At 37.4% G+C, this 16,159-nt stretch overlaps 1 protein-coding gene across 6 annotated transcripts in view; it reads right to left on the bottom strand.

Annotated features, from left to right (window-relative positions):
* Smc6 (structural maintenance of chromosomes 6) overlaps positions 1 to 16,159 on the bottom strand; it is a 93,216-nt gene that overhangs the window by 58,510 nt on the left and 18,547 nt on the right. For all 6 annotated transcript variants that reach the window (XM_023710946.1, XM_023710945.1, XM_023710948.1 and 3 more), the window contains 4 exons: positions 11,508 to 11,644; positions 10,502 to 10,563; positions 4,705 to 4,785; positions 3,437 to 3,538 (listed from right to left, as the gene is read on the bottom strand). In XM_023710946.1, coding sequence (XP_023566714.1) covers positions 3,437 to 3,538; positions 4,705 to 4,785; positions 10,502 to 10,563; positions 11,508 to 11,644 — 382 coding nt within the window. The remainder of the gene's footprint in view (positions 1 to 3,436; positions 3,539 to 4,704; positions 4,786 to 10,501; positions 10,564 to 11,507; positions 11,645 to 16,159) is intronic.

Raw genomic sequence — 16,159 nt, 5'->3', positions numbered from 1 at the left:
CAGTTCTTACACATTGTTCTGCAATAAATCCTTGTTCACTAATTTTCAGGCCAGTCTCCTACTAAACGCTTTCATATAATCTTAAGTGTACAACTCCTTTATCAGTGCTCACCATAATCTCATTTATTTACTGTTTTCTGCCTGATGATTAAGTCTATGACCCCAAGAATCTTTACATTTATTTTGCCACTATATCCTACACTCAAACACAATGCGAACAGGCATATGGTATAAATTTAGTATTTGGTGATAAAATGACTTCTAGTTTCCAACCTTCACATGTTACTTCTTAAAGATTTAACCATTCAGACCTAGAGTTTGAGAATAAGGAATATTTAATCAAGTAGAAAATCTGTTCTAATTAAGATGCATAGTACTGTTCTCATTATGTTGTTATATATCAGGAACTCTACTATAGAAGGATGTGCTTCCCAACACATTTCTGCAGGCTTGAACTACTAGTGGAACATGCAAAACTGTCCTATCACATGGCTATCACCAAATGGGACTACTCAAGCCACCCAGTGGGACAATCATATTTACCACCAATGGTTCAGAGCTATCCATCAACAATGTATAGCACCTTTGTAAACATATTGAAGTCCACAACCAAAACATTTTTAATCTGTTAAGAACAAAGTATACTAGGGAGAAGGTAAGTACTCAACCCCAAATGGTCTCAAAAAACAATTTCTGAAATTTCTGGTTTCTTATTTTTTATGAATTTTATACTAAGTATATTTATTTAAATATGCAAATATTTCTTTTTCCCAGATAGTATAACATATACTCCAAAAGAAGGTGCTATTTTAATATAATGTTGAGTGAAATAAACCAAGCACATAAGCTTAAATGCTGTGTTGTATCTCTCATTTTGGCAAAGGACATATAAAGAGAACAATAAAGTAGATAGAAAGGAAAATAGGACTACTCCTCCAATAGGGAAGTGGTCCAAGGGAGCAAGGGAGAGGGATGAGGAGGGGAAGTAAGAAGAATAAAGATGTGCCATGTACAGAAACCTAATGACCCCAAATCAACATAAACTTTATATGCCACAACATGAGCTAAGACAAATTATACCAAAGATAAAAAAGGATTTGGGGAACTAGGAAAGTAGGGAAGAGAAGATGGAGAACCAGAGGAAGAGGGAAGAGAGGAAGAGAGGGAAGGGGAAGGGGAATTTTTTAAAAACGCTGTAATAAGTACACGCAAACCACTCTCCAGGATAACTGTATGCTGTGCAAACTGCAAACATGTACTAAAAAAACCCAAAGTTGTTTAATCCTATGGTTTATAATAGTTCCTTGCACACCACTAAACTCAGGTGTGCAAGGATGATAGGAAAAACAAGAATACACATACTCATCCTTCATTTCTTAGTTTTCACAATAAACCACAGTTATAAACCTAACTAAAAAAGAATTTAGAAGTAAAAAGTCCAACGTAACATCTGAAGAATTCAACTTTAATACACATATGATCCTAACTCAAACAAGCCAAAAAGTTGCTGAAGACTTAACTGGCTTTTAGCTGAGTGTGGTAGTGCACCCTTGTAATTCCAGCACTTGGAGGGCTGAGGAAGCTGGATACCTTGTGAGTTCAAGACCAGTCTGGGCTACAAAGTGAGCTCAAGGCCAGCCTGAACTACATAGCAAGACCCTGTCTCAAAAAGAGGGAAAAAAAGTACTGGCTTTTAAATTAAACAAAAGCTATGAAATTATGTAACACAAATGGAATTATGTACTGGATGGATAGCTATAAGCTGAGTTCTCCGATTATCTGATAGAAGAAAATACAGAAGATCAACAAATAAACTGGAATTGAAGTAAGTCACAGCAAATGATTTAAAACTTAAGCAGCATGAATGGCTGCCAAGTTGGTGAATACACCTGGGACAGCTGCTCCCATGTGATGAGTTGCTTAAAGAATACTCTGAATGTGATAGTCACTAACTGTATATAATTTTAAAGTACACTATGTTTAACATCAGTTTGAAGTTTGTGTTTATTATCTCAACAAAATAAATATAGTTTTAAGCCACTTTAGTGGGGGAGTACGCCTTATGGTACAACCAATTAGTCACATAACAAGAGATGTGAATATTTTCATCTCCTCTAGTAAAAGAAGACAGACCTCTTTCCTATCTTACAAGATGGCAGGTGAAAAAACTGAGAAGTCAGACACTAAAGAGAAGAAACGGAAAGCCAAGAAGACTTCTGCTAGTGGTACTGGTAAAAAGGGTAAGGTGAAGAAAGCAAAAAAGTCCAAAAAGGGACAGACCCACTACAGCTGAAATCCTGTCCTGGTTAGAGGAATTGGTAGATACTCCCAATTTGCTATGTATTACAGAAAGGCTTGGTACAAGAAAATTTACCTAGCTGCTAAATCAAAGGTTGAGAAGAAAAAGGAGAAAGCTCTTGCGACAATCACAAAACCAGTTGGTGGGGACAAGAATGGAGGTACCTGGGTGGTTGAGCTTCAAAAAATGCCTAGATACTACCCTATTGAAGATGTGCCCCCAAAGCTCTTGAGCCATGGAAAGAAACCCTTCAGTCAGCATGTGAGGAAACTTCAAGCTAGCGTCACTCCCGACACCATCTTGATCATCCTCACCGGGCGTCACAGAGGCAAGAGAGTGGGCTTCCTCAGGCAGCTGGCCAGTAGCTTGCTACTTGGGCTAGCCTTAATCGTGTTCCTCTACAAAGAACACAGCAGAATTGTCACTGCCACTTCTGCAAAAATTGGTATCAGCAAAGTGAAATTCCCTGAGCACCTCACTGATGCTTACTTTAAGAAGCTGCAGAAACCCAGACATCAGGAGGGCAAGATCTTTGACACTGAGAAAGAGAGATACCAGATTTCAGAGCAGCACAAGGCGGATCAGAAAGAGGTGGACTCACAGATTTTAGCAAAAATCAAAGCTGTTCCTCAGCTCTGGGACTACCTGTGATCTGTTTTTGCTCTGACAAATGGAATTTATCCTCACAAATTAGTGTTCTAAATCTCTTACTAAGAACCTAATTAAATAACTGATACATTAAAAAAAAAAAACATATACCCTACCCACTATTACAAAATGAAAACGGCTAACAAATACCATAAATATAAAAACAATACTTCACTGATTGCTATAAAAATATTATTACAGGACCAGGCTATAATGTAGTGGCACAGTACTTGCCTGGCAAGTATGAGGTGGCAAGTTCCATTCTCAGTACAAAAAAAAAAAAAAAAAATTATTGCTGGGCTGGGGCTGTAACTCAGTAGCACACCTAGCAAGTGTGAGGTCTTGAGTTTGAGTCCCATTACCAAAAATAAATAATAAATATTACCTTTATACAGACATATCTGTACATAGGTATATAATTTCACTATAGTTTATGTACAACAGGAATTTGGCTCATCTCAAAAAGATTTACATTAACTATTTACAAACCTCTTCCCCTTGATTTATTTGTTCCTTTGTTCTTTCTTTTGTCTCCATAATGTATGAATAGTCTTCCTTCATCTGTTCAAGTTGTGTTGCTTTCATGAAGAACTGTTATCACCAAGAAAAACACAATTAAGAGCCTATACAATTACAAAGAACTGTGAAAACATAAAAAGACAACTTTATTCTGTGAAAACTTTTGAGGTCAGAACATAAAAAGATATTAAAAGCATAATCACATATAAATAACCACAAAAGAACACATCTTATTTTGTTTGTTGTTTTGTTTTCATTTGGTTTGAGGGGTTTTTTTTTTTTCTTTTTTTGTATTTTAGGGAAAGGTCTATAGGCTGTTGAGGGTCTCACTACTAGATCAGACTTGTAAAGATCCTCCTGTTTATAGCCTCCTAAGAGCTGGGATTACAGGTAAGCGCCACCTCACGCAGTCTCAAATGCCTTCTCAGCGTGCCCACGAGGCCAGCACAACAGGCTCGGTGATCAAACCCCTGTGCCTGCTCAGGGCACTTTAATCTGTTGAGCTATTTGGCTGGCCCTCAACACATCTTATTCTGGACGCAAAATGACTAAACCTGCTACACTTATTTTATGTGTTGATTTGTAAAACTTCTTTAAATCCTACAAAATGGAACACCTTTGAAAATGAGGGCAAAACAATTTTCAAGGTTCATTTTCAATAATTCTTTTAGTTTTTTTCCCAGCAAAAGCAACAGGAAACATTCACATCTTTGATCTTATTTTTTTAAAATAGGAAATAACAATATTCATACCAAAAGCTACATAATGGTTTAGTAGTAGCATTTAAAGGTTTTTAAAGTTTACAAGTTACTATACACGTACAAGAAATATTATCTTGTAGTTCCTTAAAGCTTAGTTTTAAAAGACAATCCATTTTTTTTTCAGCATTAAAGTCAACTGAAAACAAGTACAGGAAGTTCCTGACTTACAAGTGAGTTCAGTTCAGGGAGAACATTCATTAGTTAGATTGGTTCCTAAATCTGACAGTGAGTCTTACTCATTGTAAAAGTTTATAACTCAAATGTTCGAAAGTTGGGACTTACTATATTTACCAAGAAAACTATACTCACAACTTACTTAAAAATGTTCTAATCTAGTTCTATATAACTGCATTAGATTAAGCGGTTGGGTTTGAGATGAAAAAAAATCTTAGTCTATTATATCAGCAAGAACAATGTTTCGAATGTATCTGTATGGATTGGGATAGACCTATATTCACATTCTTTGGTGACACTTACTTTGTATTTGTCTCCTTCATTTTTAGACTGCAAGAACTGTTTGCTCATTTCTTGCGTTAAAACAGAAACAGGATTATCTACCTGAAACAAAAGATCAATTTTTAACACTTCACTTACGCCTTAAAGGTAAATAAACTGAAGTCCACAATGCTGTAAACGGTAGTGCCATCAAGACAACTACCAGGCCCTCGAAGGAGACAGCACAAAAGATGAGATGCCTTACAACTGTGGGAGGGATGGATGCTCCTGCTGTGAACCAGGCCTAAAGACCTAAAGGCCAAACAAATGCTAAAAGAGTAGCACCTGGGATTGATATTCTAAATAGGTATCAATCACCTGGAAAGACCCAAGTGAGTCACTAGCCCAACCCCCAACAGAAAGAGACCCTGTCCTGCCTTCCAACCCCCAACAGGAAAAGACCCTGTGCCATATTCATGCCCGCTTGCTATGGGTGACTCGCTTTCCCATTAGATACTGGATTTAATCAGATTTACCTGAGCAATAGTGCTTATAATCCCATTGGTTTGTCCCACCTCCTGCCCACCTAAGCGAGTTCCCATTCTCTCTACCTTAGCCCCAAATGGTTTTACACTTTTATAAAGTCCCTGGAAGAGACAGCTTCCTGGGGAACTACCCGCTCAGGCCCCCCTGTCCCTCTCTTGGACAGGAGCTTTCTTTCTCTTCATAAATACATTCTGCTCATTTAAAAAAAAGAAGTCTAAGCACTAGCCAAAGGTTGTGACACTAGGGTAAAACAAAGAGGAAATGTTAGATTTTTAAATGTCACAGAATTTCATGATACTGTACCAAAATAAACAGTACTATTAAATTCCAATGTTTAGGGGCTGGAGAGATGGCTCAGTGGTCTAAAGCACCTACTTGAAACAAGCTTGGCAAAGCACAGGGACCTCGGTTCGATCCCCAGCACCACATGCCAGCCAGACCCGCCCCCTGGTGGGCTGAGCTGGCCACACACACACAATAAATAAATGTAATAAATAAAAATAAATAAATATTTTTTTAAAAAAAGTGTTCTTCTAAAAAAAAAAAAAATTCCAATGTTTAACATTAAAGAAGGGCACAAGCTGAAAAACAATCAGAAGCCCCAACATCTGATGGATTTTCACTTTTATCTGTTTTCACAGATGACACAGGGAAAAGTCTGCAGCACCACTGCTACTGTCCTGGGCTCTGCCCCCAACCTCCTAGGTACCTTGGACCAGTTACTGAGTTTTTCCAGCTATACCTGAAAAGTCCAGTTCAGTTATTTCTAACCCAATTATATTAACAAATGTTATCAATTTTTCTTACAGCAGTACACTAAGATTTCCCATGTGTCTTTATTACTCCATGAAGATATGGTAAAACAAATGGAAAAAATTAAACAATTTCTATTTTTGGAGACTCGTTTCCAATAAGCCATTCCTTGAATTAAACTACCTAAACTATTAAAGTACCACAGTTGGAAAACAGAGAAACAAGAGAATTTGTTTCAAAAATTCAGAGTTATTAATCAGTTACATCTTTAGTACCAGTAACAAAAACCAATTTACATGGTAAAAAACTTTTCATAGTTACAGACCATCTGGGGTCAGTATATACAGAAAAAATACCTTTAAATCCTTTAATTTTTACTATCTTTAAATTAACAACTATATAATCTTTTTGTAAACCAATGGTTAAAACATTTCCTTTAAGTAAAATGTTGAGTCATCTCTTCTAAGATAATAAAATTTATGCAATTATAGAAAATTTTTACATTCTGTATCTTAAAATTTTATACACTGACTCTGATTGCTACATTTTTTTCAGTAAAATAGTTATTCAGCTTCTTGTCATGCCAAAATGTTCTGTGCATATACCACTATAATTAGCATAATCTCTGTAACAGGCAAAATTTACATGAAATTATGTCATAATACCTGATTACATAAAAATGCAAGATGAAAATGATTTTTCAATTCCTTTTAACATTTCTAATAATTCAGTAAGAGATACGAGGTACAAAATCTTAGTAAAATATGACACAAGAGCAGTAATACAATTCTCACTTAAATTTAACTTGTCATAATTTGTTATGAATATAGAAAGACAACAAACTTAAAACATTGTATTTGCTAAGATTCGGGCAATAGCTTTATGTGACAAGATACAGCATATCAGGTCTGCCACTCAACTTGTTCATAAGTCTCAGCTCCAATATGAAGTTATTTAAAACACAAACTGAAAACTAGCTTTTTCCATGTCAAGTATCTTGGCAAGGGTGCCATTAAACATAGTAATGAACTTGAGACAGTATAAATAAGAGTTAACAAAAGCTAAATATTGTGGCTTGAACAACATTCATACAAAAAATAATGTATCATAGGTTACATAAAATTTTCCTGACTGGTTAAAATGCAACAATGTAAAACACCCACTTTAGAATCTTTAGCTATTAAGTTCAAAAAGTACCAGTGTCTACATGAAACAATTTCTCTCCAAAGCAGAAGTAGGGTCAAAAATTAATTAAAATGACATAACACATTCTAAAGCTAAAAAACATTCAGTTTTTGTTGATGTGGAGGTATAAACTCAGAGCTTGGGGGCTTTATCATGCTGCAAACGGCTATTTCTCTGGTTCACTCAAAGCAGCAGATGACAAAGTATACAAATGCCATTAAGCTCAATAAAGAGGCAAGGGGGCTTGCACCCAGCTGACCTCCCCAGGAAGCATGGCTACTGTGTCTACAAAAGTAGGTGTGAGGACCAAAGGCACTATTCTGCTAGCTAAAGAGATAGAAAACCACCTCTCCCTCCACTCTAAAAGCTCCTTCCTGAGGTAAATAAAAAGTATACAAGGGGAAAAAATTGAAATACACTTACCTACAGAGTAAGAATTTCAAAATATTAATGTAATCCCTACTTAAAAACTTTTAATTAGAGTCATCTGACCATTTCTGATTACATCTTAAGATGTATCCAGATTCATTTCCTACTGATTTATCACTACATACTTCTAGTCAAAAATACTAGCTTTCTTTCTTTCTTTTTTTGCAGAACTGGGGATTGAACTCAGACCCTTGCACTTGCCAAGCAAGCTCTTACTCTGCTGAGCCATCTCCCCGGCCCCAAAAATATTAGCTTTCTTCCCTAATATTTTAACCACAAGTATGACTACAGTGTTTTATTTCCCAGGTTATCATGCAGTGGAGGAGAAAAGGAGATATTCAAGCAACAAGCAACAATTATGGCCCTTTCACATAGCGGCTTTGGAGTACCTACTGAATAGTCCAACAACAATTCTAAGAAGAGGAAAATTCATGCATGTTAATAAATACATCGTAATTTCATAGTTGAAATTTCTTTCGACATTGCACTTTCTCCATAGGGGAGTCCTGGTTCTTGTTTATGTTATGGTGACTCAGGACTTAACTAGCAGCCTTCTTTTTCTTCTGTTTCTTATGCTTCTTTTTCTTTTTTGTTTTTGTCTGCTGCTTTTCTCATTCTTCGGTGCTTTCTTCTTTGTCGCTCATATGTCTTCAGTATGATCTGATTCTGACAAGGACTCAGATGAAGAAGGTTTATCTTCAACATATATCTTTCTTTTCTTGCTAAGTCCTTTAATGTCCTTTTCTTTCTCAGTTGCATCCTTTGACTTCCTTTTTTTTTTAAAAAACTATCCTTACTGTCTGACAGGGAACTTTCAGAAGATTTATATGAATGGTTCTTTTCTTTGTCCTTTTTGATTGCTTCTTTTCCTCATCCTTAACAGTCTGAAGAACTGTTGGAAGAATTAGAGCTCAATGAATAAGATGAATACCTACTAGATTTCTTCTTTTCCTTCTTGTCTTGAGGAGCTCTGATTTCCACTTAATTTCTCTCTGTGCTTTTCTAATTGTTTCTTCCAATTCTCATTCATTTTTTCTTCAAATTCAGCCAAAGCCTTAGAGCCTTTTTCTTTTCTAGTTGCTCTTTCACTTCTTCCCAGGTAGGCCTGGGTCAATTCAGATAATCCTGGATGGTTGGCCCTGAGGACTGGATTCAACCTCTTGATCTGGTCATTGCCATTGGATTCATGTAGGCTACCTGATTGTCCCGTTTCCCCATGGTACTGGATGGAGCACCCAGTTAACACTGTGAAAGCCAGACCAGGCTACAGAAGCAGCTAAAACAGGTCTGCCCCTGATCCTTCTCTACCATGTTTTTTATAGTGCCTCCTTACATCCTAATTTCACATTGAATTGGCTTCTTAAAAGTAAAACCTTATGTGCCAACTTTCACAACAGACATGTTGGCACCAACTCTGGATTAAGTACAAGTCATTTCTCTACACCCTTTTGATTATTAAAAGACGTTTTTGGTCCTTTGCAGCTTTAACTGTTGGGACCCTGAACAAAGGAAAGTTAACTTCACACAAAGGGTAAGAAAGAGAGGCACAGGCAACATATGTATTCAGGTACCTAAAGGCATGATATACTCTCCTCCCAGTTACTTCAGACCAGTACTAGCTAATGGAAAAACAATGCAAGCCACATACACTAAGGTCTTTTGGAGCCATAATAAAAATGAAAAGATATAAATAATGTTAATAATATATTTAATCCAATAATACATATCTAGTATATTTACATATTATATATTTACTATTCTAAACATTATTCCTTTAACATGAAATCAGTATTAAAAAATTAAGCTATGCCTTAAGTCTCCAAAATCTAGCACCTGTTTACTATCACAGCAGGCCCCAAACAGAAAGTTGTGAGCACTCAGTAACCATGCAGACAGCGGCCTCCACACTGGACAGTGCAGCTCCAGGCCAGCCATATTTTGACCAGTGAACCTGAATCATTAATTAGGAGTGAATTAAAACACACAAGAAGACAACTAAAAGTAATGATTAAATAATCTTCAAATATTTCAAGACCAACGGTCTTGTATTCTCCAAAGAAGTAGGAGTTTAGGCAAATAGGCTTTATTCAATCTTCCAGAAAGTAAAAACTTTCTAATAAACACAGCTGCCCAGTAAATGGGTAAAACCCTCAGGAAGAGGCAAGTTCCTGCCATTAGTCTTTGAAGTCTTCCCTTCAGGGTCACCTGGTGAAAAGTCTACACGGGGTATGTGTCTGTTGTGAACATACTGAGAAGACCAGCAAGACTTCTAATGTCCCCCAACTCCATAAACTTCAACTTTTGGGTTTTCTCATTCTATGTAAGTGTCCTGCAGTCTAGGCTAAAACATATTGCCTACAAGATGCTCCTCTCCCGATTTAACAAGTATTTTTCCTAAACATGGGAACCCACTTGCCACATATGGTTTTTCCCACACAAGTGACATGAAATACAATTGGAATTTCAATTTCTCAAGTCATACACTCAAGTGATCAACAGCCAAGTGGCTAGTGGCTACCCCATGGGACAGCACACAGGACATGCTAACCATTTACAGAAAATGGTTCTGGTCAGCTTTTTTCAGCATCAAACTGGGAAAGAGATTCAAACTGCTACTTTTTCTTTTTCTTTGATTTGTAGTTTTAATATTCTTAATCCTGAACACAAAGTTTAAAATACTAGAATTAATCAGGGATAACTGGATTCTAATCTGGGCTCAACCAGTAACCACATCTAGACAAACCATAGTATAAATTTACATTTCTTAACTCCCAGTTTCTAACAAATTGATATTTTTTATAGAACTTGACAATAGTAATAATAGATAATCTCCCAGTGGTCAAATTACTCACAAGGTATTTTAATTGTTTATACACACACGTGAAAACCACAGCAAAAAACAACCAGCTGCATATTTAGCAATTACCTGGATGTTAAAATGATCAAGAACTGCAATCAGCTCTTCTTTCTTAGTAGAAACCACAGCACCTAATTAAGAAAAATAGATTAAATTGATGAGATTATTTCTAGGGCGATATAAAAAAATCCCATACAATTAATATATTAACCACGAATATTAATTATGCTCAAGCATTGTAGTCAATTCTTCTAGTAGAAACCATGGTGCTGAGGGTGGAGAAACATAAAATAACCACACTTTCTAGGACAGTAACAGAAAAAATGGACAACTACCTATAAAATATAATTAGTTGCCTTTTATTGGGTATCACAAAGAAAGCACCACTAAACACGCTTCAATGTGAATGAACTAGGGTGACATTCCAGTCATGGCATAGAATACAGAGGAGAAAAGTGGCCAGGTACAGAAATAGCGCATACTTTTTCCCATAGCTACAGGGCTTACTTTGCTCCTCACCTATCTCCTTTTGAATAACTCTGAATACTTTTCTCTTCCTTTATGTCCTTTCCTATCCTTTGCTATCTCCATAAATGCTAGATGTTACATAGGTGAAAGGAGGTTTATGTCTTCAAATAAAATGCCTCTCTATCTCAAAGTGCCCCAATTTGTCTAATCATGGTGTTGCTACTGGAGACAACTCTACGTAATGTATACATGTATCAACATATGTGTGCATATATACACATACAACTGACTCTGTTAAATAAAAGAGGTTTCAAGAGACTGGGAAGATGTACCTTTTCAGCAGATATCACCACAATCACTTAACTCTTGAGTAATCATCGACTTGGTACTTTGTGTTAAATGATACAAGAAGATGCAGTGAGTACCAAACTGTTTTAGTGGTTAAGTCACAAGACAATCATACCAAGTTCTAGTTTGTGTGGTGAGTAAACAAATAAGTATCAAATTTCTGCATCAACATTCAATGAATATCAAATTTGATGGACTTCAAAGTTGTAGAGTATTAAGTTATGACTGCATATGAAATGAAAAGAAAATCAAAACAAACCTGTCTGACTTTTTAGTTTATAGGACCGACTTCCATCCACGCTGATGTGCTGCTGCACAACTATGGAGTCACCATACACATTTGCTCTGTAGGCATCATCTCCTCTGTTCCTCAATGTGACTGTAATATCTGCTGAGCTAAAATGACAAGGTGAAGTTACCAGATTCAAATATCCTCTGAAGCCCCTAATAATCTGGCTCATCCATTTAAAACCTGGCCTTACAGCCATAGCTGATGATCAACAATTGACCAGAGAGCAGTAATGATACTGCAAATGTCCAAATAAATTTGAAAACAGAACCCCTAGGAAAAACATTCTATCTGTAAAAAAAATGTAATATTCACATAAATACACACATCTTTGGTTGTTTCAAGTTATACAGTTCAGTGAGACATTTGTCTACAACTGTGTAATGAAGTCATTAAGTACATTTTCCTCTAAGGACCACAGAATCAACAATATACTGCCTGACTACTATGATTCACATAATAAAATATACCAACAGTAGACATTTAAAGATGATGAATTATGAATTATGGCACAAAGGGCCAGCAGATAGCTCAGGGCGCTAAGTGCTTGCTTAGGCAAGCACAAGACCTGGATTCGATCTCCAGCATCACATGCTGCACCAGACCCACCCCCAGGTACACTGAGCCAACCACTCAGACCAGGCGTGGTAGCACACATCATAATCCCAGTGCTTGGGAGGCTGAAACAGGAGGATCACTACCAATCTGAGCTGCATAGTGAGACCCTGTACCAAATTTAAAAAAAAAGAATTACAGCACAGTAATAACATTTTCAAGAGGATTAGAATTTAGGGAGGTCAATCCCGGTTCCGCAAAAAAAAAAAACAGAATTTAGGGAGACAATTTTTTCAGTTAGTTGGCAATTTAAAAAAACGAGCTGGACACAATTGGCATATGCCCATGATCCCACCACTCCCCAATGCTCTGGGAGACTGAAGCAGTAGGATCACAAATTTGAGCCCAGTCTGATAACTAAGGAACTTATTAGGGCCCTGTCTCAAAAATTTAAAAAGGTATCAGGATGTAGCTCAGTGCAAAGGGCCTGAGTTCAATCCCTAGTGTGACACACATACACACTCCTTGTAAAAGGATCTGATTACAAGAAACATAAACTGGGGAGTATGCAGAAGGTAGGAAAAGGTTAAGTAATGGATATTAGGTTATAGTCAGACAGAAGTAGTTCTGGTGTGCTACTGTAAGGGATATTAAGGTGACAGTGATACATTATGTATTTCAAAAGACTACAAGAAAGGATTTCAGGAATATTTGCCATAAAGATATAATCAGTTTCTTAAAGTGTTATTAGTATTACAAAAGATTTTAATATAGTATAAAATGAAACCAAAACACATAACTATTAAGAATATAGGGGTCTGGGGAGATGGCTCAGTAGAATAAGCGCTTCCCTGGAAAGCGCAAGGGCCTGAGTTCAATCCCCGGTACTGGAAAAAAAAAAAAAAAAAAAAAAAGATTATAAATCTGCCTACTAGCTTCTAATATAGTTTTTATATTTTAAAAAGTTTAAGGTATTACGTATATTTTATGGTATTATGCAAAAGCAATCTTCATTTGCCTACTCTAACTTACATTAAAATAAGACTTGTCAGAGGGCCAGCCAGATAACTCAGTGGACTAAAGCGCCTACTTGGGCAAGCACAGGGACTTTGGTTTGATCCCCAGCGTGCCAAGCCAGCCCCAACCCTGCAGTGCGCTGAGACAGCAATAGAGACTGGGCATGGTGGTGCACACCTGTAATCCCAGTGCCTGGGAGGCTGAAAACAGGAGGATCACTGAGTCTGATCTGTGTAGTGAGACCCTGTAGACCCTGTACTAAAAATACAAAAAAAAAAAAACTTTCCAGAAAAAATGTTGGTGAAAGATATTAAAAAATGCATATGTCCTTAAACAAAAGCAGAATTATTTTCTTGACTCATGATCATCTGCCCAAAAATCTTCTGAAATGAAATTTTTCATTAGCAATTAAGTGAAACCTTTAACATTACAACTTGTTTTCATCAATTTGTTAACATACTCCAAAACTTCCCCTTTATAGGAAGTGTAGGAAAAAAAAATCATCAGGTTAAGTCTCACACTAAATCTCTGATGTGACAGTGGATGCAGGAAGCGTCTGTTCAGCTCTATCCAGACACCTTGGCAACAGCGGCTCAGCATCCTCCTCTGTACAAGGAGCCACAATCAGCACTCCACAGCAACTGAACAGTTAGGCCCTATTCTGGTCTTAAATCTACATCAGGAAAAACTGGTAAAATCCTAAAATAAGTCTTGAGTTTACTCAACTGCGTTGCTTTGTTAACCTTAGTTATGGTAAGATACCAACCTTAAGGCAAACTGGTGTGAGAACATACAGGAAACTTTATCTTTATAATACTTCTATAAATCTAAGACTACTTCAAAATAAAGTTTCTTAAACTTCAAGTTTAGAAATGACCAAGTCAAGAGATGGTGATTCCTTAGAGCTGTAAGTTACGAAGTGTCTGCAACTAAAGAACTTGATCGGAGCATTAAACTCTGATGAGGAAATATTCCATAGAGAAAGGCAGGAGCATTGGAGAAATAGCAGGAGCTCTTGGAAAAAAAACACTCAGACAGAAAATAGCCACAAACCCACAGGGATCAGCAGGGAATCAGAAACCTAGAAAACACAAGATCAATACTTTCTTCTATACCACCAGGCTAAGACAGTGAAGCATAAATGCCTATACACTGGCAGACATAGTGACAGAGACTAAGGTGATGAATAGAAAGGACTCACTCTGTCCTCTAAAAACAGTGAGAGACAAAACAGTTATACACCTGCACATCCATTGAGGAAGAGAAGGAGAGCACACAGCGAAATACAGCCAGCAGGAGAGAAGAGTGCAAAAGGCGGAACAGAGGAAAAAACCATGGAACAGACTCAAGAAGGGAGAGGGAGACAGAGCCCAAGACACACAGCCAGGAACACGAAGATCCAGAGATAGCCTTGGTGGTTCAGCTTGTGAAACCCACTTGCCTCTTTATAAAACAACACCCTTTTCTAGACCTACCTTGAGTAGAATTTTTTTTTCTTCCAGCAAAATTATTTAATTAAAAGATATGGTCCTTGAAAATTGTAGTACAATTTTTAGAAGTTTCCCTGAACAGACTCTATAAACATCTAAAGCTCAGAATCATTAACTATATAACAAGGAAAAGGGGAAAAACCTGAAATACACAGCAAAAAATTAGTTCATTCATGACTATGACTACTCAGAATTAACATACCTCATAAAAAGCATTTAAAAATAACCACAGGGACTAGTGGGTTAGCTCCGTTGTTTAAAGCACCTTCTTTAGCAAAATCAGTCACAGGTGAGGGACTGCAGTTCGATCCCCAGCACCACATGCCACACCAGAACTGCCCTTAAGGTAGCCTGAGCCAGCCAAAAAAAAACAAAAAACAAAAAAAGAATCCTAAAAATAACTATCCATATTTGCTGCTCTCTCAGCATCACCATACATGCCTCTTGACCAACAAATGTCACTTTATTATCTTCACCCCTACTGCTCCCTGCATTTCAGAGCTACTTTTAGGTTTTGTGTGTGTGTGTGTGTGTGTGTGTGTGTGTGTAGGGTCTCACCATGCAGCTCATAGTGATCCTTCTGATTTCTGTCTCCCAAGTGCTGGGATTACAGGCATGCACCACCACACCCAGACTGCACTGCAGGCTCAGGTGCACCCTGGGGCGGGGCCGGTGTAGCATGCAGCACCAGCGATCAAACCCTGGTCTCTGCACTTACTTAAACAAGCACTTAGTCCACTGAGCTATATCGCCGGCCCTCAGAAATAACTCTAGTAGGTAACTTTAGTAAGAACTTTGGAGTACTGCTACCCTGCTATGTAAGTTTAATAGCTAAGAAAAGTTCTTCAAAAATCATCATTACAAATTAAGTCTAATAACTGCTCAAAAAACACATCAAATGAAACTTAAAACAGACAGGCACAAATGCACAGGGAAATGACTCTTGCCTCTCCTCTACACTGACGTGGCCTTTGCTGACACTAAATTTGGGTCAAGAGCCAAAGTCCTACGTCTGTAACAGTGAGAGTTCTTTAGGGGAAAAAACTCCATAAACAAGCAGTGCCACAGTCAAAATTTGGCTTCTTAATTCCAAAAATACGGCTCTGCAGAGTAGCTGACACTCCCACATGCTGATGGAAACAAAAAACAAGGAAAAAACCCATATAAAAGTGTGATGCCTCTGTTCCTTCTCTGGGTGGCCAGCTTAAGATGAGTTCTGTATCTTTAAACAGTTAAAATCAAGAATACACAAAAAAAAAGTATGAGTTTTTGTCCCTCCATAACTTTCATGCCACTCTGAATGTCACAAACAGGACTACTGCCTACATCCCAAGAATATCAGGCCGGTTTCAGAAAGTCTGAGAATGAGAAGAGAAAACTCAACATGTTTAGGGACAACCTAAAAAGCAAGGAGCACAGGACCTCACATCTCTGAGAGATATCCATGGGAAGAGGTCCATTATGAGAACACATTTCAGGATCTCAGGATAAATCCTGAGGGGATTTCACTGACCTTATCAGACCCAAAAGCTACAACTCTTGTTGCGTAGGTCTTGCTTT

The sequence above is a fragment of the Octodon degus genome, unplaced genomic scaffold (assembly GCF_000260255.1).
Source record: "Octodon degus isolate 3935 unplaced genomic scaffold, OctDeg1.0 scaffold00019, whole genome shotgun sequence".
Lineage (NCBI taxonomy): Eukaryota > Metazoa > Chordata > Mammalia > Rodentia > Octodontidae > Octodon > Octodon degus.
Note: the sequence above shows the minus strand (reverse complement) of the source record. Positions and strands in the feature narration are given on the sequence as shown.